The sequence below is a fragment of the Cadophora gregata genome (genome assembly GCF_030347475.1).
Source record: "Cadophora gregata isolate MNR1 chromosome Unknown scaffold_2, whole genome shotgun sequence".
Lineage (NCBI taxonomy): Eukaryota > Fungi > Ascomycota > Leotiomycetes > Helotiales > Ploettnerulaceae > Cadophora > Cadophora gregata.
The window spans coordinates 579,652-606,560 of NW_026695925.1; the positions used below are offsets into that span (position 1 = coordinate 579,652).

The 26,909-nt window shown below is 47.2% G+C and overlaps 11 protein-coding genes across 11 annotated transcripts; 4 read left to right on the forward strand and 7 right to left on the reverse strand.

Moving 5' to 3' along the window:
* The first annotated feature begins 1,058 nt into the window (after window positions 1-1,058).
* Window positions 1,059-1,991, forward strand: NAT3_1 (N-terminal acetyltransferase). The gene is made up of 2 exons (XM_058501040.1): window positions 1,059-1,527; window positions 1,628-1,991. Exon 1 carries the CDS (start codon window positions 1,116-1,118, stop codon window positions 1,494-1,496), a length of 381 nt encoding a protein of 126 aa, XP_058362357.1. The 5' UTR covers window positions 1,059-1,115; the 3' UTR covers window positions 1,497-1,527; window positions 1,628-1,991.
* On the forward strand, window positions 1,844-2,245 carry NAT3_2 (N-terminal acetyltransferase; the record flags this gene model as incomplete). The annotated part of the gene is made up of 1 exon (XM_058501041.1): window positions 1,844-2,245. The coding sequence occupies one exon, from the start codon at window positions 1,844-1,846 to the stop codon at window positions 2,243-2,245; it is 402 nt and encodes a 133-aa protein (XP_058362358.1).
* A 422-nt stretch (window positions 2,246-2,667) lies between these two features.
* ONS95_007528 (uncharacterized protein) lies at window positions 2,668-3,015 on the reverse strand (the record flags this gene model as incomplete). The annotated part of the gene is made up of 1 exon (XM_058501042.1): window positions 2,668-3,015. One exon carries the CDS (start codon window positions 3,013-3,015, stop codon window positions 2,668-2,670), a length of 348 nt encoding a protein of 115 aa, XP_058362359.1.
* Window positions 3,016-3,654: 639 nt separating this feature from the next.
* On the reverse strand, window positions 3,655-4,533 carry ONS95_007529 (uncharacterized protein; the record flags this gene model as incomplete). Its single annotated transcript, XM_058501043.1, has 1 exon — window positions 3,655-4,533. The coding sequence occupies one exon, from the start codon at window positions 4,531-4,533 to the stop codon at window positions 3,655-3,657; it is 879 nt and encodes a 292-aa protein (XP_058362360.1).
* A 1,066-nt stretch (window positions 4,534-5,599) lies between these two features.
* ONS95_007530 (uncharacterized protein) lies at window positions 5,600-6,448 on the forward strand. The gene has a single exon (XM_058501044.1). The coding sequence runs from the start codon at window positions 5,676-5,678 to the stop codon at window positions 6,318-6,320; it is 645 nt and encodes a 214-aa protein (XP_058362361.1). The 5' UTR covers window positions 5,600-5,675; the 3' UTR covers window positions 6,321-6,448.
* A 190-nt stretch (window positions 6,449-6,638) lies between these two features.
* Window positions 6,639-8,163, reverse strand: ONS95_007531 (uncharacterized protein; the record flags this gene model as incomplete). The annotated part of the gene is made up of 3 exons (XM_058501045.1): window positions 6,639-7,711; window positions 7,763-7,925; window positions 8,143-8,163. The coding sequence occupies 3 exons, from the start codon at window positions 8,161-8,163 to the stop codon at window positions 6,639-6,641; spliced, it is 1,257 nt and encodes a 418-aa protein (XP_058362362.1).
* On the reverse strand, window positions 7,625-10,058 carry ONS95_007532 (uncharacterized protein). The gene is made up of 8 exons (XM_058501046.1): window positions 9,776-10,058; window positions 9,669-9,725; window positions 9,199-9,493; window positions 9,041-9,140; window positions 8,859-8,923; window positions 8,143-8,798; window positions 7,763-7,925; window positions 7,625-7,711 (listed from the first exon to the last, which is right to left on the reverse strand). The coding sequence occupies exons 1-6, from the start codon at window positions 9,963-9,965 to the stop codon at window positions 8,420-8,422; spliced, it is 1,086 nt and encodes a 361-aa protein (XP_058362363.1). The 5' UTR covers window positions 9,966-10,058; the 3' UTR covers window positions 7,625-7,711; window positions 7,763-7,925; window positions 8,143-8,419.
* A 1,046-nt stretch (window positions 10,059-11,104) lies between these two features.
* ONS95_007533 (uncharacterized protein) lies at window positions 11,105-14,435 on the reverse strand. The gene is made up of 2 exons (XM_058501047.1): window positions 14,377-14,435; window positions 11,105-14,321 (listed from the first exon to the last, which is right to left on the reverse strand). The coding sequence occupies exon 2, from the start codon at window positions 13,870-13,872 to the stop codon at window positions 11,155-11,157; it is 2,718 nt and encodes a 905-aa protein (XP_058362364.1). The 5' UTR covers window positions 13,873-14,321; window positions 14,377-14,435; the 3' UTR covers window positions 11,105-11,154.
* Window positions 14,436-16,398: 1,963 nt separating this feature from the next.
* Window positions 16,399-16,707, reverse strand: ONS95_007534 (uncharacterized protein; the record flags this gene model as incomplete). Its single annotated transcript, XM_058501048.1, has 1 exon — window positions 16,399-16,707. The coding sequence occupies one exon, from the start codon at window positions 16,705-16,707 to the stop codon at window positions 16,399-16,401; it is 309 nt and encodes a 102-aa protein (XP_058362365.1).
* A 471-nt stretch (window positions 16,708-17,178) lies between these two features.
* On the reverse strand, window positions 17,179-19,516 carry ONS95_007535 (uncharacterized protein). Its single transcript, XM_058501049.1, has 6 exons — window positions 19,264-19,516; window positions 19,122-19,217; window positions 18,225-19,073; window positions 18,095-18,159; window positions 17,933-18,044; window positions 17,179-17,846 (listed from the first exon to the last, which is right to left on the reverse strand). The coding sequence occupies exons 1-6, from the start codon at window positions 19,369-19,371 to the stop codon at window positions 17,808-17,810; spliced, it is 1,269 nt and encodes a 422-aa protein (XP_058362366.1). The 5' UTR covers window positions 19,372-19,516; the 3' UTR covers window positions 17,179-17,807.
* A 183-nt stretch (window positions 19,517-19,699) lies between these two features.
* Window positions 19,700-22,169, forward strand: ONS95_007536 (uncharacterized protein; the record flags this gene model as incomplete). Its single annotated transcript, XM_058501050.1, has 5 exons — window positions 19,700-20,265; window positions 20,316-20,471; window positions 20,515-21,667; window positions 21,715-21,852; window positions 21,998-22,169. The coding sequence occupies exons 1-5, from the start codon at window positions 20,013-20,015 to the stop codon at window positions 22,167-22,169; spliced, it is 1,872 nt and encodes a 623-aa protein (XP_058362367.1). The 5' UTR covers window positions 19,700-20,012.
* Window positions 22,170-26,909: the final 4,740 nt, after the last annotated feature.

Here is a 26,909-nt window from a genome sequence, read left to right on the forward strand (position 1 = left end):
GACCTGCTTCCCATCACTGACTGTATTGATTGGCTCAAGCGAATTCCAGCAAAAGCCAGCGACCATGTGCGATTTGCAACAAAACGAACATGCTTGCGCGAGAACGCGCAATTTGCGACGTGCAACAAACTTTGTGGGGTAGGTACCTAACTTAGGAATGAGGACGGGAGGGGAACTGGCATGTGACTGAGCTTGGGATGACGACGCTCGCTTGAGGACTTTCCAGTGAAGATGAAGATGAAGATGAAGACATGTATGATGAGACTGAGAGATTCTTGACATAAGGAGAATATCTAGGAGAAATTAAAGGAACTTTTCGTTTGATAAGTGTTGATTTTTTTAATGATTGTGAACCTTTCCTTACCTAGCGAGCCTAGGCAGGAGGAATTGTCTGCTGCGCGGCGGTATGCACAGTAAGCACCACGAGGCGTGTCAAGATCGACAGGACTGAAAAGATTTACTTTATCCTCTAACAATAAGATTCGGAGGCTTAAAGGTGGAAGATTTTTTTTCCTGCATCCATCTTGCATATCCTGCATGACATCTCCGATATTGATTGACTCTTACGCCGACGCCGAGGATATAAATCGGGAGCGGGTCACGTGGATGTCCCGAAATCGGGCCAACGTCGGAATTGGTCGGGATGAATGCAGCTGGAGAGTGCAGAGGGATGATGGGGTGATGTGACTCTTTCAATTGATGATCTCATACTAATTGCCTCATAACAGTCATTACGAGGTGAGATGCTGTCTGTTGCGAGTGGAATGCATGGGAGAAAATAGGTGGAGGTTTCAGGAGTCAGGAACCGAAGATGAATGAATCCGTCCCCGATGAAGAAAAACAGATTGAAAGGTTGCAAAAACTCGCTTGATGAGATGCCAAGATATCATATGGGATGGTGAAATCAACTTCGAGATAGGGGCTCGCCTAACGATGCACTTTTTACCCTTTCACCCCAAGTCTTCATGAGTCACTCGCTGTATGAACAACCATAGGTTCCCATACTTGGGTACATCAGAAATACCTGCTCGAATTTCTTCACTGCGTGTCATTGCGTGCTGTTTAGAATTTCTGCCTTTGTGGTCCAAATATCTCTCTTCTCAGTCCTTCCCAAAATGGCATCAGCCTACACACCCGACCAACTAACCCTCTACGAACAACACGTCTCCCTCCCCTCCCACTTCCATCACATGCACAACCCCCCTCCACCACTCAACATCTCCTACCTCACCGTTCTGCACATCCACCAAATCTCCAGCTGTCCCTACGAGAATCTCCAATTACACTACTCAGCCAGTCACGCCGTCTCGCTAGACCCCCAAGTACTGTTCAAGAAGATAGTTACTGATAAGCGAGGGAGAGGCGGGTACTGTATGGAGAATGCGATTTTCTTCCATCATGTGCTGAGAGGGTTGGGGTTCAAGGTTTATTTGGCGGGTGTGAGGATTAGATTGAGGGAAGGGGGTGTGCCGAAGGGGAATTATGTTGGGTGGTGAGTCTTTTGGGGTTGTTTGTTTACACTCTCGCGTATGTACCTTACAGGTCATGAGAGAGAGATGAGAGATTAGATTAGCAGTGAGCATTGGATTTCATTACATTGTAGTAACAACAGCTCGTTTCTACCTAGGGTCCACATAATCAACATCGTCACGCTCCCCACCGGCTCAAAATACATCTCGACGTCTCCTTCGGCGGCGACGGCCCAACCCTCCCCCTCCCGCTCATTTCCGGCCTCACACACACCAACCTTGGCACACAAGAAATTCGACTCCTCCACTCCACTATCCCGCAACAACTCGACCAGTCTAAACTGCTCTGGATCTATCAGTACCGGAACTCGCCTATGCAGGAATGGAACTCGTTTTATGCGTTTCCGGAGACGGAGTTTACGGAGGAGGATTTCAAGGTCATGAATCATTGGACGAGTACGAGTATGGCGAAGACGAATTTTCAGACGAGGAGGGTGCTGGTGGTTAGGTTTCTGAGGGGGGTGGTTGGGGGTGGGAAGGAGGAGGAGGATAGGGCGGATGAGGTGAAGGGGGGTGAGGGGAGGGAGGGGATTGTGGGGAAGGTTATGCTTGTTGATGGGGAGGTGAAGAGGAATGATGCGGTGAAGACCAGGGTTGTGCGGGTTTGTAAGACGGAAAAGGGGAGGATTGAGGTGTTGAGGGGGGAGTTTGGGATTGAATTGACGGGGGAGGAGAGGGAGGGTATCAAAGGGAGAAATGTGGAATTAAGGGGATGAGGATTGAGATATTTTTGTGGATCAAAAGGTAGTTTTAAAAAGATTGATAGACGTAGATTAGACTTCGGTTGGTAGATTTGGTACAAATGTGGATAGTTCGATGAACTTTTATTCATTGGCGTGGAAAAATCCAGAGTAAGATAAAGGAAGCCCCTGATTTCCCCAGGGTTTACTTCGTAGCTTCAGTCCACATCTCCACGATTACAATCAATTCTTTATGGCAAAGCCTCCATTTCATGCTCGATAGCTCCCTTCATGGTACCTCAGCCTATGACAGGCACGTCATGTGACTCTCCCGAATGACTTCAGCCCATAATATCAAGATGGTAGCTACAATACCCTCCCAAATTCGTGCCAACGTACCAAATCAAATTTAGGACTTAGCCATACCCTGTAATACCACCGACTACTTCCGCTTTTTTCTATCCATCTTCTGTCCCAGAGGCTTTGCCGAACGATATGAGCATCGACCAGCCTGTGACTGCCCATATGCACAGAATCATCAGCATCGGCGTGAATTTGCGCATCATAAACCTTTGATTTGGCTTCAAAAGGGTCCATGCTTGTTCAAGTGCTTTGAACGGTGGTGGCGGGTCGATAATTCCACAATTAACAAAATCTAAAACGTGCCCAATAAAAGAGTGGACGGCCCAGATGGACAGATGGACAAGGAAAATTATCCAGAGAAAGTTGGCGGTGTCTAAGTACTCGTTGAGGCGTTCTTCCAGAGTGTCTTTTGCCACGGCTTGTGCGATTTTGCTGGCTGACATTATGATAGTGAGGTGAAGGTGAAAGGCCGATGCGTTGAGCCATCTAGGCAGCAAAGGCCTGGAAATAGATTGACTGTTTGGCATTCGCGCGCTTCTGTTCTGCGTGGATTGTTTAGGTTGAATGACTAAATATAGATGGTAACGACAAGCGAGCTTCTGCAGGTACAAACTCTTGTTCTATCCTTAAACACTGTGATTAGAAATTAGAAGTGTGCTGCCTCACAACGCCAGTGACGCTAGTTGGGCGACCTCGAGACGGACTGTCAAGTTGAAAAATAGTAACGTCAGGCGGAGGAGTGCGGTACCTATTTAGCTTCGTAATCTGACAACGACCAATCGGTTATGGATTGCGCGAGCCACATTGGATTTTGGGCTGCTACCTCAGCACTAACCTTCGCATCGGAGTATCCAATCAATCAGGGTGAAAGTGTCTCTTCAATGCTATAGCTCTAGTATGAAAGTCAACAACGGTGGCACGATTTTTCCAGTATCCCCTTACCATTTAACATGGGAATGAAATCAAGAGACTGTGTATTGTAAGACTTCTCAAGAGATCGGAGTTGGACACGTTTGCCTGCGCCCTTACCCCCGCCAACCCCCAAAAATAATTCATCAATTCTCCCTTCAAGATCGTAATTCTCACGCATCTTCCTTCAGATAAAACTTTTCTTCGCTGATATTCCAGTCCAATATCGTTAAGTACTCAAACATGGGCATCTCCCCACCCCATGCACTTCTCTCATAATCCCCTGCCTGCAGCTTCTCATGCTCCCTATCCATCGTTTTGCTTTGAAGGCCAATCATGAACATAGCAACTTCCAGTCTGAGATGCCGGCGAGCATCAAGAGAATGGTAGGCTTGTGCGTGGGCAAAGTAGTCCTCCATACTGAGAAGCATTGTTCGATTGTCAGGTGCCAATGCACACAGAGGACATGCGAAATCCTGTGGATATGTTCTGTCGTCTGATATTGAGCAAATCCATGTAATTTTGCGCAGTTTGACGTAGTCGAAAAGACTTTGAAGTACAATGAAGGGCATCGGAATAGCGATTGAATGAATGATGTCTTTTTGGGCGAAGTTCTGGATAAAGGTCTTGGCTTGTATGGCATTGAAATCGTTCCAATTCAATGGGAGCCGAATGTATAGGGTGTCAATCAACGGGTGAAAGTAAGCGTATTTTGGAATAATTGTATTTGTTTTGAGAATTTCGTACATTTGAAGACCTTCCATGCGGGACCAGCGACATACATGTAGGATTGGAGGCACATCGGCGGCGAAATCGTAAGCCTGAGAAGACTTGCCGAAGCGGACTTCGACGGTACGAGGTAAGATGCTAAGGCGTAAGATTCTGAGTCTGAGCTCTAGAGGAAGACGTGGGAATGGTATGAAGATGTTAGTGCAAATTACCGAGGATGCTGATGAGTTAACATTATCGGTGTTGAACTCGTGCTCAACTTCCCTAGCCAGCTCAGGGATCGTGGGATCCATATTTCGATCATTGGGCGGCATCGCGTCCATATCTGGGCAGATGCACCTATTGCTGATTATTCTTCTAGATTTGACATCGAAATTCAAGTTAAAAAGAGGTAATGCCAGGCGGCAAGAGTTCGGTAGCTATTTATAATAAACAATCGTTACACCGTATGACAAGCGAAGGTGTGGTGGTTAGGCAACCTCGCCAAAACTTGGCGTCTGTAACTGGGCCCCTGTGCATTAGAGGGAGATGCACTCAAAACTTTGGCGGGGATGTCCTACATTTTCAAGTAAATTACAGTTTGCATGCGGCTTGGGTTTTACTGTCGAGACGTCTTATTATAGCGGGTCAGTGCTAGCCCAGTGCTACATTGTGTTAAGTATATGTTGTGCTCTTTTGTCATTTCCAAGTTTTTGCGAAGTATGCTCGGCGTGGTGTTGAAGATCTTTCGAAGATTTGGAAAACGTTTGAGATGACCTGTCACCCGAGAAAGCGGGACTGCAAGGTACTGAATTTAATCTTTGTAAGGGATAGTCTTCATGGTGTTGAAGCCTGAATAAAAAAAAAGTCGGCTCAGTGTTTCTAGGCCATGGTTCCGATGATCTTCTTAATCTGACAACGACCAAATCGGTTATGACTACGCGAGCAACGTTGGACCGCTAAGGTAAATTTCCCTTGGTGGTCCAGCACTAAGTCATGCGTATAATGGGTAGAGCTCTGTAGTAGCCATTGGAAGGATTCGCACCTAAGCCAACTTTATCAACTTTGCATATCCACACGCCTCAGTACCAAGTTCAATAAATATTTTCTTAGTCTTACCGACTTGCCAGCTCGCGGGCTCGGCAACTCCGGTAGCCTGCATATAAACACTGGAACTTCCTCTTGTCAAGGACACCCGTAAGTCCATAAAAACTTCTCCAATATATTATCCCTTCATCCTCTGACTCGATTTAATCAATTCCGTCATCTATGTCCAAATATTCTGCTGTCAGATTTTCGCTTCTGGCAAGGTTGTGTACATCGGTCACCACGTGATATCTCCCCGCATGAGTCAAGGACACTAAGTGAGACTAGATGGTAAAAACAGCATAAGAAGAACCAAATCCTCACTCCACAACTAATATTACATCAATCAACAAAATTTCTTCAGTCAATTATATACCTGTACCCCAAATTATCAATTAAAATGTCAACCGATACTCCCAACACCAACAAACTCGTCGAAGAAAGCTACGACAAAATCGCAGCCGAGTATTTGGACTGGACGCTCAGCACGCCCTCTCCACGGCTCGAGTACCTCGCTACTCTATTCAAACATCTCTCCGATCCAAGCAAAGCACGAGTTCTTGAGCTTGGATGCGGAGCAGGAGTTCCCGGAACGCAATTTCTCGCCAAATCATGCGCGCATGTAACCGGTGTCGATATTTCCGGGGCGCAGGTCAAACTTGCTAGAGAGCATGTCAAGGATGGCAGTACCGAGTTCATCCAAAGTGACATGCTGGCTTTGAATTTCGAGAAGGGGACGTTTGATGCTGTGGTTGGACTGTACAGTATCCTGCACCTGACGAAGGAGGACCAGGTTGTGTTGATGGAGAAGATCCGCGGGTGGGTGAAGCCAGGAGGTTACTTTGTTGGGAATTTTGCTTTGACTGGGAGTGAAGGGACTTCCACCTGGCTTGGCGGTGAGAAGATGTTTTGGGGTGGGTGGGAGAAGGAGGAGTGGCTTGGGAAGCTGAAAGAGGGGGGCTTTGACGTGTTGAAGGGGGATGTTGTGAAAGACGTTGAAGATGGGAGGGATGTTAACTTTCTGTGGGTCTTGGCTAAGGTGTGAGTGTATTTTAATGAACATAGACAAAAGCGGATAGGTAAAAAGCATCACAGTTATTGAGGACTTGCCAGGCAGGCACTCCATGGTATATTTCGAAAGCTGCCCATTACTTTATGTAAAGCAACATGAAGAGCTTGTAACATTCCCCGTGCAGTGTACCACTGGCCAGCCATATGGTATCATCAAATCCATTCGTCCATTTTTCATTCCTCGATGCCTTGGTTACATGATTCATATCTCTGCCCTTCCTAGCACGGTTCGACTGTCGTGCACCTTGTGCAAAGACCACATGCTACCATTTATTCCATATCCTTGAATCGTTCATCGAACTGATTTCTTGCTGCTCATAGATTTCCTTGGCGCAGCCAAAATAATTCGATGGTTTTTCCAGTTAGTTGCCTGGAGATCTTTGATGTGACCGGGTAGCCAAGACATATCTTTTGCAGCCTCCTTCTCTGCATTTCGGTGCTCATTCTTCCGTCTTTTCTCCCGATCCTTTATCATCTTTTGTATCTGGACTGAAGTGTAATTATACTTCCAATCATCTTCTTCTTCGGCATCTCTCTTTCTCTTGGCCTTCTCCAAACGTTGTGACCCGCAGAACATCTTGCTGGAGCGGATCATATCGAGGCATGAGCCTTTGTATATGAACTTGGGCATCTTCCAGACAGGTGTGCCCCATTCGCCAGCTTTCAATCGATCTTCGAAATCCTTTATCAGGTCTCGGCAGCACTGGACTGCTTCGTCCTCGTGGGGTTGCGCAGCAGAGATGTAAGAGCGACCGTGTGCAGAAGTCCACAGTTTTGAGTTATGCTTGCAATCATGCCTGCTTCGAACAAAAGACATCGTGACCGTCTTCAAGTTGTTGAACATAAGAAGGGAAGGGAATATAGACCAGTTGTAGGGGAAGAAGCTCGGCGAGACAGATAGATGTCGAACATCGCTCTTGTTGGGCATGTGGCAAATAGTCCGACCGATCTGCATAATGTTGATTAAGGGGGTTTTCGAGCTCATTGGAGAACGTCGTATTTCAGATCTGATATGTAGGATATCAATATCAGAATTGAAGTAGGCAGGTGCACGGGACATTTTATGTTCGAAAAGAACTCTGTACTTCTTTCGGAATTCTTGGCGGACTTTGCGGTTCACCTGGATGATTGCAGGAGTAGTTGAAAGGAAGTCGAACTGATCGGACCAGATATGGTTCAAGAACTTCATCTCCACAGTATGTGGCTCCAATGAAAAGTTCCAGACTATCAATTGAAGCTCTACCGGGAATTTGGGGAAGCGTATGAAGTCTCCTGTCAAAACGTTTGAGTTTCCTTTGGCATGCTTTCGGGCTTTTGCAGTTGACTTTGCTTCCACTTCAGAGGGAAGGTCATAGACGGAGAATGCTGTTTATATTAGCAATTTGTATTAGTATGGAAGCAGATGAAGGTGTTTACCAATTGTCGATGAAGATAAGTGGCCGACGTGATGGAAATTTGTCATGATCGAGGACGTCGCAGTGGGGCTTGACTCGCCATTTGACTCGGTCTCTATTGATGCCATTGTAGAACCCCAGAGCAAGTGATCTGTTGAAGAAGTTTGAAGGCTCGTCGGGTAAATCTATCTCATTTCTCGGGTCAGATAAGTAGCATCAAATGTTCTGGATTGAGCGAAGCTTCTGTGAGAGATTCAGATCGAGTCTGCTCACTTGCTGTTCGTGAGAGACGATCAGATGATGTGAAGACCAAAGCAGCCAGAAGTTTTTGCTTATGGCTACTGCCTAAGTTCTAGAAGAAAGTGAACAGATCTTAGCTTTCATTGGAGAGGTGGAGTTCACCTTAACTGAAGGTGTCAGCATTGACAGACTGCGACCAATGTCTCAATGTCTGTGGAGGACTCTCTATGATTTCTTGAGAGACCTAGAACGAGATATCGGGATTAACAAAGAGGATAGAGAGAAGCTATGGAGCCTGTGGTTTTGTGTTGAGTGATCGTAGACACGGGCACGTTGTGGTGTTGGAGCCCGATTATCTGAGAAAGTCTCAGCAGTATGCTGGTTCGGCATGGTTCTTGTGTCGCATTTGAAGAGACTAACGATTAGTTTTGATTCGTGATTAACTTCTAGGCTGCTTCCATCCTGTCTCCACCCTTTCTAATTGCAAGATGAGATCGCCCCTCGGATCGTCCGTGGCCAGATTCTTGAGATGCACGTGTGCCGCAGGAGGCACTCGGGTTAATTCCTCCCTCGGACTCTCCAAACTCCTCACCTCAACGTGTGTCTCAGTTGCAACCCTTGTCAAGCTCCTTCCCTCTTCGCTGTTACTCTCAAGATCCCGGGAGACTTTTAGTCTGCTCATCTTCGTACTCGAGATATATTGCGAGCGGTTTGCCCGCGCCGATGCTGTCTTGGATCGATCGAGGCGGTGTTTAATGAACAGAAGATTGAAGGCTGGCAGGCATGTACAGATTATACCAATGCCTACTTCGGCAACACTGGTTTCCGCTTTATGTCAGTAGTGTTGTTTTCTGCAAGTGCTGCTCAGTGGAACATACGCGAGAAGGTTGAAGCGAATGAATGAAACGGTCTCGTCAATGAAGTCGTTGGGTTGAAACACAAGCTGAGCACCTTATGTTAGTTTCTAATCTCATGGACTTGGCTAGTGATGTCTGCGAGGAGATTGAGAGAGCTTTTTGTACATCGATTCGCGAAGAGTGAGCTGGAAGTCACAACTCACAAACAGACGCACAATACTCGCCCCGGTGGCAAGACCTCCAGCACCTAGGAGAGCGGCGATCTGAATTTTTCGGTTGAGGGGCATTTTCAGAGACCATACCCTATATTCCATTAATCAGTGGCTATCCTGTGCAAGAATAGTAAGTATCGGTTGCCTACAATGGAATCGGTAGCACCAGAATGACAACATCGGTGAGTGCACTCATGACTGTATCACAATAGAATAACTTGACCCTGTCCAAACAGACAGCAGGTAGACCTGGAGTCCATAACACAGAGATAGGATTGCAGATTCGTATTTTGATGATCATGACTGGGAGGTAATACATCAACATGAGGACGATGAAGACATAGATGAATCTGGTTGTTTTACGGAATGGCGTAAAGACCCTGATGAAGATCAGAAGAAGAGTTGTTTTAGTTGCCCAAGCTGCTGGGCCATAGGTAATGGAATCTGCGTATAGTGCCTATAGGTCAGCGGTGTACAGAATATATCTCGAGGGTCTTGAGCAAGTACTTGTTGAAACCCGACCATATCGTCTTTGGTCACTTCCCAACTGTGATTACCCCCACCATGGATTCCCACTAGAAACATTAACGATGATGACTCTCAAAATGAATTTACTCACTGAATATTCCGGTAAGAAGGTATCCAGTGCTCAGTGCCCACGCCAATACACAAAAGTCTGGACATAAATTCAGATGATAGTCCTCAACGAAGTGATGCTAGACTTACAGTCTTCCACATTAAATACCCTGGTGATACACAGTTTAATAGTTACCCGTCCAGCGACTAACGGGGCTATGACGGCGATAGTCGCTGCGACCGCCACAATGTTGACGGTTTTGAGTACATCCTCTGGATGCTCGAAATTTGGAGTGATGCCTGGAGGAGGGGGCACAGGCCACCCCTGCACGGCGGCCATTCTGACTTTGCAGCAAATATTGTAAACAACTTGGCATAGAAGTAGCTAGTCGGACGACGGCAAGATTTTCTGGGGAATCAGATTCAATATAACGACAATCAAAGCGTTTAAGGACGAAACGATTTCAAAGCACCCCATGATTGCGCTCAAAGCTTACCAGCATCAGACTGGCATAATTATGCTCGCCCCAATTGAAACAGGAGAATCGAAAATAATTCTGCAGAGACCTCACTCAAAGATAAGGCCTCATAAAATTATTGGACGGCTTGTGGCCACGACTCACCATCCACCATTAGCCTTTCTGGCCAGCAACAGAAGGCCCTGGGTCTCGCGTAGATTTCGAACAAAACAAGCTTTTTCCGCCTGTAATCAAAACTTTCCAGCGATATCAGACTCGGTAACAGCCAACCAAAAAGGAGGTTAAAGTTTATCTACCTGTCATCATGGGGTTTTCCGTAAAGGAAAACGGAACTCGCCATACGCCTGGGTCTCAGGTTATGTTGAGCCTGTGCTCAACGTCAGAATGTCTGGCATCGCCTATCAGACGCGGTTTTTGTTAGAAATATAGGGATTGTAGGCGTAGACTTAGTACTGTAGGCCGTACTACTAAGTACGCTACCCCTTTATATAGGAGATTCTCTCTCTTTGTAGTAACTCCTTATGTAACTGCAATTCTGACAGTTTTATTTACTGAGGTCATATTCGTGGTATATGCGGAACATGCCTTGGATGAATTTGTTTTTGAAAATGAAGATATATAGCTCATTTGTGAGAATTAGCATAGCTGTTGGACTGGGAAAGACAGAACGGCATGGATACTATATGCTTTAGATAGATTTCCGGCCATCACATACTATCCCCCCTCCGGTTTAAATGTTAAATGTGTAGAAAACTGGAGTCAGTGTGGGTAGCTTTCTAGGGTGTCTATCTAACAGAAATCTCTACTTTAAGCTCTCGTAGTCCTCTCAAACCTTCTACAGCTACCCTTACTTTTACAACAGACCTAATTCTGGCTCGTGCTCTAGCTTTATCCAGGGCCTCTGACCACTCAGCACTTGAAAGTCAGGCCTCTGGCCCGCAAAAGTTCACATTTAACATTCAAACCGGGGGGGGGGGATAGTATCAAACTTTGCGTGATACTCGATTTACTTTCTACGAAAATTCTAGTCAGGCCACCAATGTTTAATGCTCATTGAAACCCGATATCAATGGTAGCAGTCCCTCTGCTAAGATCCACAAGCCAACCACCCCTCTCAGTCACAATTCTAGATGTTGTAACCACAGGAGTACCAAGCGATCCCACCTGAGCCATCTTCTTCACTTTCAAGATCGTACTGCTAGCTGCTACCATGCCAAATACACTTGCAACCTTCGATGCAATTTGCACCGTTATCGCTTTTGTACTCTCCGAGTAAGTCACCGTCTCGATGTTTCCAGCTTCGACAGCAATCTGCGTTCCAAACATTGCGAGGTAAACTTTTCTCCTCACAGCATCATTCGGCACGACGATGACACTATTCCCAACGGAAGTCGCACTTCCGCCGAACGACAGCAAGCCTAACTCTTTATCATGGACAACATATGTTCCGGCCCCAAAGACATGACCAAGAAAATTTGGCCCATAATCTCCGGAATATGCATCCCATGCAAGAGTATCAGGCCAAGAATGGAACGCTGCTGCGGCGAAACCTTCTTGGTCAATATTCGACAGAGGACCGGAATTTCCGCCGTATCCTACTCGAAGGGCATACACATCTGATGGCTCTTGCTGGAAATGCTCAAGCAACGGCAATGAGTTGAGTCCAGAGCCGTAATGGTGGATCTGGCGCTCGTATCGTTGAAGCTTTCCTCCATACCAGAAGTCCCAGTACCGTCTAGCATTCCCATTCCATCCCCAATGACTGACTGTAGGCATGTACCCGAGAATGCTATTGATTGTTTTGGTTGCCGCATCGTTAAGCCCGAAATAGTTTGTCCAGTAATAGACGCCTTCTTGACCAGTTGAGTCCCAAGCCATTTCGCTGCCGTAAGGGACAGCTTGGGTCGACCACGCTTCGGCTCGCCGCTTCATTCGTGCTTCCAGAGCATTTGCTTGAGTGGTGTAGTTCTCGGCTTTAAGATCATCGAGGAGATACCCCCATACTGTTTCGCCCATCAATCCCAGCTCGCTATATGCTGCGTTGGGCTTTCCTCGATAATTTGTCCCCATGCAATACATCACGGTGTTGTATGATTGCGAGAGATACCAATCCCAGCTCGCTTGACGTACAATATGCGGATAGAATCTTGCGACACGATACAACGCCCAGTACGCAGCGCTGACATGAACATAGTCGTAAGCTCGATTGGTCGCGTACGCATCAGCGATATTCCAGCTCCACCAATTAGACCAATCGATTTTGTCGCTGTAATGATCCGAAGTTGAGTTTGGTTGGTAATAGAACACACTCTTTCGAACAGCTGAGCTGTTCCCTGGTTGTAATGTCCCAAGAACAACCTGGTGGATAAAGTCCTCAAGCTTGGAGACTTCTGCGGCATTGGGTTGCGCTGCTTGCTTCATGGCTGCGGCAAGCCAAGCCCCAGCTCCGCCCTCATCGCTCAGACCAGCAATCCAGACTCGAGGATCTTGAAGCACATAGTCATTGACCGAGCGATCATAAGAAATGATAGATGGCGCTCGATGAAATGGATCCGAGGTATTTGTGTAGTATTGGGACGTGAAGAGGAAATGGCCAAGGTCGGTGAGCTGCTGCGGTCCAGACTTGGTGATGAAGTAAGATACGGATTGCTTCGCTCCGTTAGCATAGCCTATATTCACCCTCACTCGTCCCCAAGCTGATGGTGATGGCGTGAGTGTGTATCCTTGGCTGATAGCATTAAATCGGAAGGCACCAGCAGGATCAGATGTAATTGACGAGACAGTGGAGTTGTAAAACAGGTGAAGTTGTGCTGAAGTATCCCCGTGGATAATGTATCCAGGAACTCCGATGGCCAAAGGAGTGTTCGTCTTCTTCACTGTATCTTCAATACTTCGCACATCTCCTGCAAGCGAGAAGCGTAGTCCATATGTTATTGACTCACCCGCAGCAAGAATTTTCGATGTCGGTGGATTCCATGGCGTTGTTTTATTCCACTCTTGCTCGGCATACGCCAGGGTATGAACTTCCCACGAGTAAAAACCCTCAAAAACTTGACTTTGGTATGCAAGATCGGTATCTTCATCCTCAGGGAGAAACCTCCATCCCTCAAATGCCGTGCCCCTCAGTGGAGTTACGACTAACGAAGCCCCAGCTCCCTCCAATGGTGTCACACGAAGGTATCCTCCCGCGAGGCCGATATTTGGATCCGTGAGTGAGCAGTTTGCTTGAGTATCTTTTGCAGTTCTGCTTGTGAAAATGCTGTTGAACTCTACTGGAAAGCCGAAGGAACCGATCTCAATGGATAAACATTCAGAGTTCTTGGCAGTGAACGATAATGTCACATCTCCTCCATCGACACCCCACTCTCGAGTGATATCGAGTGGTGAACCTGCTGAAATTGTGGGAGAGAGATCAGAAGCCGCGACGGAGCCGCTTTTCTGGAGGGGCAGGACTGGCTTCCGTGCAGTTGCGGAATTCAAGTCTATCCATTGTTGGGTGCCAACGGTCCTGTATCGTATGGCGACGTCACCAAGATGGTAGTTTCCGTTGGCTGCTCGCTTGGCCAGTACGTCGAATGGAGAAAAGTCGAACGCAGGCTTTGATTTCGGCGAGATAGATGCCAACGTCTGTGAGCTATTAACGACTTTGACATTGAAGTCGCTAGTTTCGAACGATATGTACCCCCTCGAGAGTCCCAGGTCATCAGCTTGAGCCAGAATTGGCCCTGAGCAAAGGCAGAGCAACGCTACAATATTTATGATGCCCATCGTGATGTGTTGATGCAGTCCAGTGACGACTATTGCCGGCTGGTCGATGATTGTCAGAACATCATGATCAAGCCTACTACTTATATCTCCAGACAACCATGTATGATTGCCAACGTTACATAGTCATAAGCTGTGAAAACCTAATATAAAATCATACGGTCATCATTTGCATTTACCTGCATCCTGATAGCGTCAGAATCAAGTTAAGTGCGGGGTGGCGCAACGAGGTTTGTCTCTCCACCATAGCTGTCATAGCTATCTTACTGGAGCGCAAGGAACTTCAGTGCCAGATCAACATGACAAATTCGCGCGCCAATAGTGGTGAACTTTGTGTTGTGATCGCTCTATCCATCTTATACGAGCTGCCTTTTCGGGTTATCCCCCGCAATACGGCAGATCGGCAGAGGTGACGGGATTGAGAATTCCCCACAAAAGCTCGCCTTCGAGAACTGCCGAAACCCGTTAATAGGTAAACAAGCACTGAAATGAGAGTAAATGTCATACGTGACAGAGAGAATGTAATGTAGTAAGTATCGGAAAATTTGGAGACAAGTACGCTTGCTCTAAGGGTAACAAATCATGTATCGCTACCCCCAATATTAGTGGGGGTTAGGTGGACCTAACCCATCTTCACTTCTCTGATGTTTACCTGTGGCTTCATTTTTTGAGAGAAAGTATAGATACTACTCGGTATTTAGATTATATCACCGCCCAGACTTTAGATACCTCGTATCCGGTCACGCTGGATTGACCCTTCAGGTATTGATACCTCATCTAAGCCGCAATAATGAAGTGTTTTGTACTCAAAGATGGCGAGATTAGCCTGTTTAGAGTTATTCAGCATAGCGAATCTGACTGCTAGGTCGCTATTATTGCGAATTCGCCGAGAAAAACGTGATATTTCTCGGTTGTGGTTGACAAATGAGGTAATCTTACCTCTCGACACGAAAGTCTTGCCACTCACAGAAAATAGGAGACAATTGAGACCACTTAGAGCAGAAAGAAAGCTTACAACAGTAATTGGCCACTTCTATAACTGAGATCTGAGTAGTTTCAAAAGTGCTCAACCTGAAGAGACTGCCAGCGCTGGATTCATATGACTCGCAAACTTAGAGACAATCTTTTGAAATCTCGATTTACATGCATTTCAGAACGCTTTTGTCTTCCACCTCCACTGAGCAGCCTGCATCACTCCAAATGAAAACTATCAGCGTAGTAGTCAGTCTCATGGGCTAACGTGCTGCTGACGTGGCGCTTCAGAGGATCCACGTACTAATCAAAAATCATGTCACTCCGCGAACGCAGCTCATTATTCAAGAGACCACCGGTGTATAGAATGGAATATCGTTTGGTCACAACGCGAATTAACAGACCTCTCACAGAATCAGAATCAGAACGGAACGCTAGTCTGTTATTGTGAAACGATTTGATATTTGCTCCGAGCATTAGGTGGTTTTTGCAGAACGTAACACTTTCAAAAAAACAGTTTTCTGTCCGCCCACTTTTTTCCTGATTCTACCTAAAGGCAGTAGGGGTTATCAGCCTCAAGTGGATTCTAGCGTAGAGTTTAGTATGACTTTCAATGACAAGGGTTTGAAAAGTGTTACGACCAAACACTTTTCTGTTACAGTTTTCGACCCTTGTTTGACCGAAAGAGGAAGTCCGAACAAGTACACTAGCTAGGTATCCCCTGGATACCCCTTGTACTACGTTTAATTATGTACCTTTCGTACCCACCTAAAGCCCACTCAGCTGTCCCTTTTATAGTCGAGGCTATTCTACATTAAGCCGTGCACGGCCGGGAAAAGTGTTTCTCGAGAAGTGTTTTCCACTGCAAAAACCACCTACTTCGTATTATTCTGTATGTGTCGATGCGGGGAATTTCCCTTGTAGTTCACCGGGAATAGTGGACCGGACCGAAACTCTAAACTAGATATGAATGTCTATCTTATGTGATGCGTTTTGTGGATCCGATTTTAAAAAAAAATACTGTCACGTGCAAGATCCTGATTGGACACGTCGGATTAGCGCGAGCCTGCGAGCGATGATTCGACTTGATTGGCTGGACCATGGCGAAGCGAGGTCCCCTGGCCCCGGAGCTTGCGGAGGGCCGCCAGGGAGAAGACCTCGTATATACAATAAGATACTGTATTGATAATCTATATCGGATTGACAGCAGTGAGTACTCATGCTCAGGTAGGATTGTTATGATATATCAGGTGGGCGGTGCAGTCAAAGTAATTGCCCCACGCCTCCATGCACTCCTCAGAGCAGATAAACTTCTTTCAATAGCTTTCCCCGGATATTATACACAAGGAAGAAATACCGTGTGAGCATTTTCTCTTGGTTGATGCACCGTCTGCCCATCAAACGGACGACAGCTGGATGGACTATATATATGAGGACTGTCCCCGCTCTACAACCAGAGTATTCACCTGACCACCTCTTTGTGAAACTTAGTTAACAAGACATTCAGAGCCAACGAGGTGAATTAAGGGATCTTCATGCAGGCTCTCTGACACATATTTAAGCATCAGAATTGGCGGGCAGATGGCACTGTAAATAGCATTTGCCTGGATCAGTGATCTGGAGCTTATTCATGACCAATTGGTTGCCATGAGAGCAAGAGAGTGTCACTCTGTGAGGAACGTGATAACAATTGAGCGGGAAGAGGTCTTTTGTGAGGATGAAGAATTGAGGAGGTGAATGAAATGTTTTCTCCGTGCAGTGGTGGAATACTAAAAGCAGGATAGTGACAACAATCAGCAAAATGACAACAGCATCTTCCAACACAGTTCCTCGCAGGGACTCGACTGAATACATGTATTCGTCCATCAATTTTGCAGTAAGAAGCTGGCAATTAGCCCTGAAATCTGCAGGTGATGCAGATAACGTACGTGACCACTTAGCCACGAGACGTACCCCCCGCCTTGACTTGTTCTGGTTCGCTTACATTCAACTGTGGATGATCGGAATTAGAGACAGGTGGCCTTGGGGAATATATATACCCGAATACACAGGAACCCTTCTCTTTCAAAGACAACTGCGAGGCTGACGTGAGATCCTTACACCAATCCATTCCCTTTAATACAGTTTCATGCACAAGATAAGCATTATTTTCAAATTCACCATAATTCCCCCTCCAGGTTGTTGACAAAAGCAGATAGTTGTCCAAGCTCGGCAGGAGAATACTCAGTCACGTTGTAGCCCCAAGAAATTTCTATATGTACCTACCCCCCCCCCCGCCAGAAAACTTTTGCGGTAATCGAATATGATCAGATCACTACGGAGTGATGAGTGGATCAGTGAATGTTGATTGTTACGACAAGAACAGCTCGATTTTTGAAAGTTGGTGAATAGTACGGTCGAACTTCTCACTCTGAACAGACTGTTGTGCTGATGGTTAGAGATTGAAGACCTCTTGCCCCTAGCATTCATAGCTGATTATTCTTTGGAGAATGATGGGTTGACAGCAGAAGAGAACATGGCAATAGAGCTAAGTATGACAGCGAAAACCAGCTAGCCCAGCGAGGTTTGAACACCAACACGGCCCAACCATTACGTCGAACGAAAACATTTGCAAGTGCTTGGCAGTAAGGTGTGGAGGTAGGAACTGTGATCTAAATGCGACAAGGAGTTTTATTGTCTGGGGTTGGGCGAGACAATTCCTCATGCTGTGTCTTTCGGTCGGCAATCTGCAGGTCTTGTTGGTGACGGAATTGGAATGCAATTTATACTTGCTGAGCACCTGTATTGAAATCGGGGCACTAATCTTCAAGAGTAGAATGTGGGTATTGATAGTGAATACAATGAAGTAGACTTTGCGCTGTGGAAATGAGACTAAATCTGCATCAAACCTCAAGGTAACGTCCACAACAGTCACGTGATATAACACACAGGTGAGATCTTGTGTTCTGTCCCTTTCCTCGTCCCACTTAGTGCTCAGACACGAATACACCTGCCATTCCTTGGCCCTGTATTGTATAATCGTTAGTTTTGATTCTATATCATGCAATAAAGTCTTGGTTATTGGTCGAGGGTGGATGGAGAGGTCACTTACAGTTCCAACACACATGCTCGTCACAGCAATCCTCTTATCTTGTCTCCTGAGCTCGGAAAGCGCAGTCACTACTTGTCGGGTACCTGTACAGCCGAGAGGGTGGCCGAGAGCTCTGTTATCTGTTGTTAGTACCTGAAAAACTTTTAGAAGAGTAAGACTTACATTGCTCCGCCTCGTGGATTGACTTTCGCTGGATCCAAGCCAAGTTTCTCTACACAGTAGACACCCTATACACAGTTAGCACTCAACTCTCAACGGATCAGATAGACGATTAAGGAGTATTCAGACTTACCATACTGGCAAACGCCTCATTAATCTCAAAAACATCCACATCATCCCTATTCAACCCTACCTTCCCCAAAACTTTCGGAATAGCAAACGCAGGACCAATTCCCATGATCCTCGGCTCAAGCCCCACAACCGTAGCCTGTACAAACTTCCCAATAACCTTCAAGCCCAACTCAGCAGCCTTACTCCTCTTCATAAGCAGCACAGCCGCCGCTCCATCAGTAATCTGCGACGCATTTCCGCCAGTGGTCTGACTCGGTTTCCACTGCGGGAAGGCAGCACGAATCTTGCCCAACGACTCAGCAGTAGTACCAGCTCGAATACCGTCATCCGCAACGATGATTCTCTGAGACGTGACGCCAGTCTTGGGATCAGTAAACGAGACTTCCACAGGCACAATCTCATCCCTCGTCCACCCCTCCCTCTGCGCCTTCTCCGCACGCTGAAAACTCCTCGCCGCAAACTCATCCATAGCCTGTCTACTAATGCCAAAATCCCCCGCAACATTCTCGCTCGTCTGGCCCATGGGCTGCTCATTCTGGCTCGCGAGGGGATGACTCGTGATTTTGGCGCTCGCTTGCGGGGCGCCGTTGTCGGGACAAGTCGACATGCTTTCTGCGCCTACAGCGAGCCCGACTTCGATGGAGCCTGCGATGATCTGGTTGGAGATTTGCTGGATGGCGAGGAGGCCCGAGGAGCAGAAGCGGTTCACGATGGAGGCGGCGGAGGTGGCGGGGAAGCCGGCGGCGAGGACGGAGGAGCGGATTACGTAGCCTTGGGAGGGGGCGAGGACGTTGCCGAGACAGACGTCTTCGATTAGGGAGGGGTCGATGTTCATGTTTTCGCGGACGGACTGGTTGTGTTAATTGGGGTTCTGGCATGGAGAGAAATGTGGACTTACAGTGAGGAGTGAGATCAGGAGGTCGTCGATTTGAGTGTCTTTCAGACCGCCCTTCCTCGCTTTCGTGAGGGGAGTCCTGGCGGCATATGTTATAACCTGAAGCTTGTCAGTCATGTCAAGAAGGGAATTTGAAGGATCGTACAATATCATCTGGGTTCTTCTGAAGAAGCTTGGCCTTTCCACTGCTTTCCGAAGATAAGGGATTGAGGTGCCCCAACACCGAAGTGAGTCGCTGTCCAGCTGAAGCCATATTGAAAGTCTATCTGTCCGATATTCAAAACACCAAGAAAACACAACTGCACTTCAAATGTAGAACAGACAAGGAAAATATACAAGAGATAAAAGCGAAGAGAGTGAGGTTAAGGTGGGATAAATGATCAGCCAATATCTGCCGAGCTGCTACACCCTAGTATTCCGAGGCTGTTCCGGGGTGCATTATTGGGGTTGCGTGGCGTCGAGTCGCGGGGAGGAATTTTGAGGGGCAGCGCCGCAGCCACTGAGCCATGGGGGAAAAGCCCCACATTGCCCAGCTGGATGTGAATATCCCGTCCCGTCTCTGGCCATCAGGACGTCGAATCCCCAAGAGTCCCACCCGTTGCTCGGATAAATCACACGGCAGTACTGTGGCTTCCAGCCTCTGAAACTTAGAGTGAAGTATATCGCTCATTCTCCATTTACCGATCTCTCCGAGGCATCTTTTCTATCATTGCCGAAGCATGATGTTCTGAGAGATTACTTATCTTCTTCCTCTCTTGAGTCTTGTGATCTGGATCTTATTTGTTGACACTGACACTGCCAGTGCGCACCTGTGATCTGTATATCCCTAACTGTGAGGGGAAAAGAACTTCAAGGAGTTTGAAATAGTGATACGTTGAGAGCAAGACGATCGATATGGATTTGGGTACTGGAGCAGTCATCTCAGCTGCTGCTGTGGTAGCGACTGCGTATTTGAATGCGAAGCTGTCTGTCAGCTTAGATATGCAGAACCTGCGCCATGATAGGGACTGGGGACAGCGACTTGGTCAGAAGATCCAGTCCTTAGGCGATACTTGCACGATATATGCGATGTTCGATTCTGTGGATCCTAATGTTGAGGCATTGTGGTTTGAAGGCCGTACGTGGACTTACGGCGAGCTGAAGAGAGGTGAGTAATCAATACTTCCACTGATGAGTTTGATATTGACCGTTGTACAGACGTCGTGAGATTGGCTGCGTATTTGGAGAGCCAGGGCGTCGGGAAGAACGATTGTATTGCAATGTTCACGAGTAACTCGCCGGAGATGGTGACAGCCATTCTGGCGCTCTCAAAGCTGAGTGCTGTAGCTGGATTGGTCAACACCAGCCTCCGAGGTATGTGTTTCTCGCCGTATCAGATCTAGTATTAATTTCGTAGATGCCACCTTAAAACATTGCTTGAATGTCGCAAACGCCAAAGCCATAATCTCAACACCAGACCTTTCTCAATATCTAGACGATACAACACAACACTGGGCCTTGAACCTAGGATCATTCAACAACGCACCCCCACCAACGAATCCATCCATCACACTTCTCACATCAGAAAACTTACCAATCCCATCAGTCGTAACCCCTCCAACAAAAGCCACTCCCACCGACCTAGCATGTCTCATCTACACATCCGGAACGACAGGAAAGCCCAAAGCATGCGCGATCCGCAACCACCAAATGTGCGTGACCGCCAACGCCACATCTCAAGACATGCAAAACCCCAAAAAGTACTTCCCCATGCGCATCTACTCACCTCTACCACTCTTCCACGGCACCGCCCTCTTCACAGCCCTCTGCTACGGCATCGGAACAGGATCTACCGTCTGTCTAGCGCGGAAATTCTCCTCGTCACGTTTCTGGAAAGATGTAACGGAAAGCAAAGCAACACGAATCCTGTATGTCGGAGAACTCTGTCGATATCTCGTAAACTCCCCACCTGGTCCGTATGATCGTGGCCATAACTGTATCGTGGCAGCTGGCAATGGCCTCCGTGGTGAGATCTGGGAGAAATTCAAGGATCGGTTCGGTGTTCCTGAAATCAGGGAGTTCTACCGCTCGACTGAGGGGCTTGCGAAATTCGATAATGTGGCGTCCGGAGCTTGGGGAGCGGGTAAAGTGGGATTTGCTGGGCCTTTGAGGCGGTATATGGAGACAGATACGTTGATCGTGAAGGTTGATCCTGAGACCGAACAGCCGTATCGGGATCCCAAAACGGGGTTTTGTGTCCGGGCGAAGATTGGAGAGCCTGGGGAAGTGATTGGGAGGATTAAGAATCGAGCGCTACTTACGGAGTATTTGAATAATCCGGGAGCTACGAATGAGAAGATCATGTATGATGTGTTCAAGAAGGGAGATTCGTGGCAGAAGATGGGAGATCTGGTTGTGCATGAGGAGACGGGGTGGGTGAGGTTCCATGATCGTATGGGTGATACTTTCAGATGGAAAGGAGAGAATGTGAGTGCTGGAGAAGTGAGGGATCATATTGCCAAACTTGATGGTGTACTGGATGCTGTGGTGTATGGTGTGAAACTCGCGGGGTAAGCAGCGCCTCCCCGTAGAAAAGAACTTTCACTGACAAGGACAGATATGATGGTCAGGCGGGAGCAGCAGCCATCACACTCGATTCTAGTGCCGATGTGTTCATGCAAAACCTCTATCCGGGACTCAAGAAGACAGGACTTCCAGGATACGCGATGCCCCGTCTAGTTCGCATCACTCAAGAGTAAGCTCCCTCCAGCCCTTGCCCCAGGCCAATCCCCAATTCCATCCATCCATCACTCCTCCCTCCCTCAAAAACAGGATCAACGAAACAAAAGAAATCAGAAATTGGACAATCTAAAATGAGAAATACTGACCCCCAAACCCAGAATCGAAGCCAACGCCACCTTCAAGAAAGCCAAAAACGACCTCATCAAGAAATCCTGGGTTGCATCAGACCCCAAGAATTCAGATAAACTGTACTGGCTTGATGGGCAGGTCTATAAGCCTTTAGATGCGCCGAGCTGGGGCTCGATTGAGAGTGGGAAGGCTAAGTTGTGATGTGATGTGATGCGTGAGCCGTGGTGATGGTCGGATTGCTGGGAGAGGGAGGGAGGGGTTGGGTAGCTCGGGATGTGGGGGAGAGGGGCTGGTGCCCGGGATGGGATGGGAGGGGATGGGGATGGGGAGAGTGCTTGTTGGATGAAGATAGAATTTGGGGGGTTAGTAGAATGTTGTGTTAATGGGGGTTTGGTATCTTGGTGATTGAGCTTGAGCTTCTGTTCAGATAAAGAGGGAATGCGAATGTCAGAGGGTATGATATGATAGCTAACAGAAGGAGTTTTCGCGAGAAAGAAAATTGATTCTCAGCTTCAGCCACACCTCGCTTGCTCGCACGGCCTCACCTGGACGAAATTTCCTGAGGACTTCAACTATTTGTTGGTTCTCTCTTTATGCACTTTCTCCGATTTTTCGTCTTGTCCTCCTATAGATCTGTCGTGAAGCGGCTATGAAGGTAGCGTATTGGATGCGAAGCATGTATTTTCTCCACTCGGGCAGGACGTTGGGATACATACCGAGGAATTGGAATTGCCTACTCGTTGCCTCTTTACGTCTTCAATATCAGCAGCTCCAAGGCCTAAAAGGGGATGGGGTCTAATACTGATCTGGTTTACTGTAAACTTAACTCTTAATATTCAACTGTTTCCTAGATCATTGATCAATAATCCTAGATGGATTCTTGCATCGAGCTGGAAACGGTCATATAGTGAATTGCTTACCCCACTACCCCGCCAAGCGAACTTGTAATTGCGTGAATATATAGATCACGCTGCGAATCAAGATTGAAAGGTAGATAATAAGTATATTTACCCCAACTGTCTCTACAAACCCGTTCAGCAAGAAATCGATAGTCCTAACTCTCACACAAGCTGTCGACCCAGCAAATCTCCTTACAAGAGGAATAGATTAGCAGGGGAGCCAGGTAAAGAATCAATTCACAAGAAAGGATATATAGCATTTTCAAGTAGAGTAACACGACGATGGAATTTGATAAACCACTTTGGAAGAAAGAAGATGCTGAGGATTGACTGTTATCACTATTCTCCCCATTGTCAAAATCCGCCACTCCCTCCTTCTCCTCCAACAAAAATCGGCATCTCATCTTATCTTATCCTGGCTTTAAAAAAAAAATCTGCAAAGCATTGGTGATGCATAAATACTCTTTATCATTCTTTTTTTTAAGATGAATGGAAAATATCACGCATGGAAGTACCAGACAACTTCGTGGAGAAAGTAGGCGAAATGTCTTGAACCGTCAAGAAAATTTACATTCCTGGCTATCAGGAAGAGGGGGGGGGGGGGGGGGGGGGGGAGCCGTCGATAATGTGAACCATGATAGGACACATGAAAGAAGATCTGCAAGACAAATGGGCGAGGCTCGAGTAAGAGCCACGCATCGCTCAACTCAGCTTGAGCTCATCTTTTCAATAATCGGCTTGAGCTTGGAAAATGAGCTTAAGCATAGTCACATAAGAAGAACACACATGCTTCGCATAAGCATCTTACAGTATGAGACCTTGAGGAACCCAAGAGCTTGCTATCAGTCTCGCGAGTGTTCTCCTAGGACAAGGACAGGCTCGCGAGGTCAGGTCGATATCTCGAGCATGTTGACGCCCGAGATCTACACCCCCGTCGAAGCCTAGCGAGCCTTCTTTCCAACAGCCCGTTCCGGGCAGCAGGTTCGATGACAGCTTGATATAAAAAACTCGGGTAGATAGGTGTACTCCGGGGAGAAGCACTCTACCTTAAATCCGAGATTCTCTCCCAAAGGCTGATCAGTACCCAACCCAAAAGCTTCAAGTTACACAGCACTTCCCGCAAAGTTGAATAGAAATCTGATTGACACATTTCCAACACATTTCAAATGCACCGTCTAAAAGAGATGTTCAATCCAAAGGTAAACACATCGGTCCCGTGTCCTGGTCTCACGACCAATACAAACGACAGCACGAAATCCACGATGAAAAAAAAGGAGAATCGACGCCGTACTCACGAAGTGCTTAGCGGCTTCGCTGGCAGTACTCCCATCAACGTCGACTCCGACGCATGCAGTGAAAATCAATCCAACAAAGACAATGCAATGCCATGCCATGCCATGCCATGTTGCCCATTTCCAGGCAATACACAACATGAGCGGCAAGACGGGATCGCAAAAGCAAGGCTGTTGGTAAGCACTCGCCTACCTGCATGCCTAACCTCCATTTTCATTTGCAGGATCGTGGCCGTCCGAGGTCCTGTGGACGTACTGCTTATAGAAAGGAGAAGGTTTTGTTTCGGATGTGGAGTACAAGGAAAAACTAGAAGCACGGAAGTGTTTTCACTCGGAACAGAACGAACTTCGGATGATCTCGATCAAATGGGACGCATAACCTCTCGTCTTCACTGTACCGTCCGAAGACTAAAGCGCATGAGGAGTCCTCACAAACGCCTTCTTTGGAACCAGGCGACTCCGGTAGCTGCTTAGGGCGGAAATGAGTGTAACTGTTGGCTTGCTTCCATTGGGAAGCAAACAAAGCTTGCACAGCTGAAGTTGGCCATTGGCTCCCTCGTGATTTGGATCTTGGAGAAGATCAGATCATCGTCGGCAGCCGCTTTTTGAACAGCCCAATGAATCGACGTCCAGTGCTCGACTAGACGAGCCGTCTTTTCGGTTACACATAAGGTTGAAATTCATTTTCAGATGCATTGTCATCGCTTTGTTGGAAAGATGTAGATAGACAAGATTTGTCATCGAAGTCGCACAGAAACTCATCGTCGATCTGATTAAGAAAAGCAGCAGGTGATGTTGCACAACATGCAGACCTGACGCACGGATGATACAATGGAGCGCCCTGCATAGTGAGCCATGATTGGTTATGCTTAACGAAATATCATTTGAAAGTTAAGGTTTGTTGTTTCCGAGAGCCGTGAGGGAGAGGATGTTGAGTTTTAGCGGAAAGGGGCTTTCTGTCCCTATTCATACGTTGGATACTTTGACATGTTGAGCCGAGAGACGGGCCGATGTGTCGACCGTGGGGTAAATCCTGACAGCATTAACCACGGTAACAAGAACTCGGTAACGATCGAAAAACAGGTTTGGCGTCGAGGAATTTACTCTAGTGCGGCAGCACAAGCACCACCTGTCTGGTCAGAGGCCAGGGAACCTGCGGTGTCACGTCAGGCTAATCTCAGCAGACTCTCGCATTCGTTCAACGAGAATGGCTTCTGCATCTCGGCTATATCGTTGTCAAGAAAGCAAACTTGGAGGTCAAAATAAGGCTTGTCTGTGAATCAAGGATCATCCTCGGCGAAAAAAGATTCGCCAGAGTGGAACATGGTTCACAATAATGTCCAATCTGTTGGTCATATAACGCGGGTGGTGTTTTGTGATGTCTTGGGTCAGTCAATTGACGGCGAGCTTCCGATCACAGCAACTCGACAGCAACCAAACTCTACTTGAGTATTGCAACCTGGTTGTAACACCATCGACGTGTTTCGCATTGCAGGGTACTGCGGTCGGAAAATTGCGATGAGTTTTGACCATACGGTTGATCTCCTGATGGCGGAGACGCGGGATGACTTCGAGCGGAACGTTCGTGAGGCTTAGCGACCTAGAAATCCACATTTTAACAATTTTTTCTAGCGGGATTGTCCGGCACTTGTATGATAAAGTTTCAACGCAATGATGTGTTTGAAGCTTGACTCCGTTCGCTTGGACCTTGTGGTAATTGATGTGTACTCCGTAAGCCCGTTCGGATGGCATTTATTCCAGGTTCCGCCGCACAGCCTCAAGGAAGACACTTGAAGGTTGCCGCACTCCGCATACTCTTTTGTGGTCTCAGGAATGTAATGTTCTCCAGACGTGCCAGCTGCGGCCGCACGTTTTGATTTATGCAAGTCTTATTTTCCTTCCCGCAGATAGCGTCAAAGGGTGGAGGGCCCAATAAGCTATCACCTCTGGCTTATTGCAGTATTCAGCACTTGGCAAGCAACTCAAACCTGTTCTTGTCTGTCTCCTGAGCAAGTTAAGCTCGATGTAAGTTGCCACTCTTGCCTGACCCCTGCTCAATCAGGGCAGAGTATCAGACCATTTGGCTATGCCACATGATAGAGTAGTGCAAGTCAGAAATAATGGCGTTAAATTATTCCTTGACTCGAGAGACAGTGATGACTGGTGCGAAGGACAGCAAGGCTTGCTGCAATAACAATATTCACATCCTGGTTCTGGGAGCTTTTTGAGTCCAGGAAATCGGGTGTCAGCAGCATTCAGCCCGTTTGTCGGTGCTGCCTTACCTGCAGTGAGGCGGTCCAGCATGATGGGCGCGTAGTCGGAGACTGTTTCTTGGTATGAAATGGGCCTCTGTTGGACGCCATCGATTTCAGTGTGAGCGAGCTGACCATTTGGGTTCAGACAGGAGGTGTGTCTCGATGATTCGACGCCAGCCCAGTTGTGTGGTGCTTTCTTCAAGGAGCCTCTCGAAGCCAAACCTCGGTTGACATCTCGTTTAATGACCTGTCATATGTCAAAGCTGCCAAACATTATAAATTCAGTGGTCAGCATGCCATCAGGTAAAAAACTCCGCAAAATATGGAGCAAGAATAGTTTGATACCTGGGGTTTGTTACTCCTTTCAAGGTCCAGTATTTATCCAGGACCTTCTGTCGAGTAGAGACTCATGGGGTTCGCGTCGTATCGAGGGATGAAGACATCAAGCCCGAATCAGAGCGCTACTGTAGCTCGGTAATCATGCAGCTAAAAGTT

What these genes read in the sequence shown, in the direction of transcription:
- ONS95_007533 (XM_058501047.1), bottom strand. Translation starts at nt 13,872, where the DNA reads ATGGGCATCATAAATATTGTAGCGTTGCTCTGCCTTTGCTCAGGGCCA.
- ONS95_007532 (XM_058501046.1), bottom strand. Translation starts at nt 9,965, where the DNA reads ATGGCCGCCGTGCAGGGGTGGCCTGTGCCCCCTCCTCCAGGCATCACT. An exon ending in GGTATTTAATGTGGAAGACT is followed by an intron (nt 9,726 to 9,775) that starts GTAAGTCTAGCA and finishes ATTTATGTCCAG; the next exon opens with ACTTTTGTGTATTGGCGTGG. An exon ending in CTGGTGCTACCGATTCCATT is followed by an intron (nt 9,141 to 9,198) that starts GTAGGCAACCGA and finishes AATGGAATATAG; the next exon opens with GGTATGGTCTCTGAAAATGC.
- ONS95_007530 (XM_058501044.1), top strand. Translation starts at nt 5,676, where the DNA reads ATGTCAACCGATACTCCCAACACCAACAAACTCGTCGAAGAAAGCTAC.
- NAT3_1 (XM_058501040.1), top strand. Translation starts at nt 1,116, where the DNA reads ATGGCATCAGCCTACACACCCGACCAACTAACCCTCTACGAACAACAC.
- ONS95_007535 (XM_058501049.1), bottom strand. Translation starts at nt 19,371, where the DNA reads ATGGCTTCAGCTGGACAGCGACTCACTTCGGTGTTGGGGCACCTCAAT. An exon ending in AGAAGAACCCAGATGATATT is followed by an intron (nt 19,218 to 19,263) that starts GTACGATCCTTC and finishes GACAAGCTTCAG; the next exon opens with GTTATAACATATGCCGCCAG. An exon ending in TCCTGATCTCACTCCTCACT is followed by an intron (nt 19,074 to 19,121) that starts GTAAGTCCACAT and finishes TAACACAACCAG; the next exon opens with TCCGTCCGCGAAAACATGAA.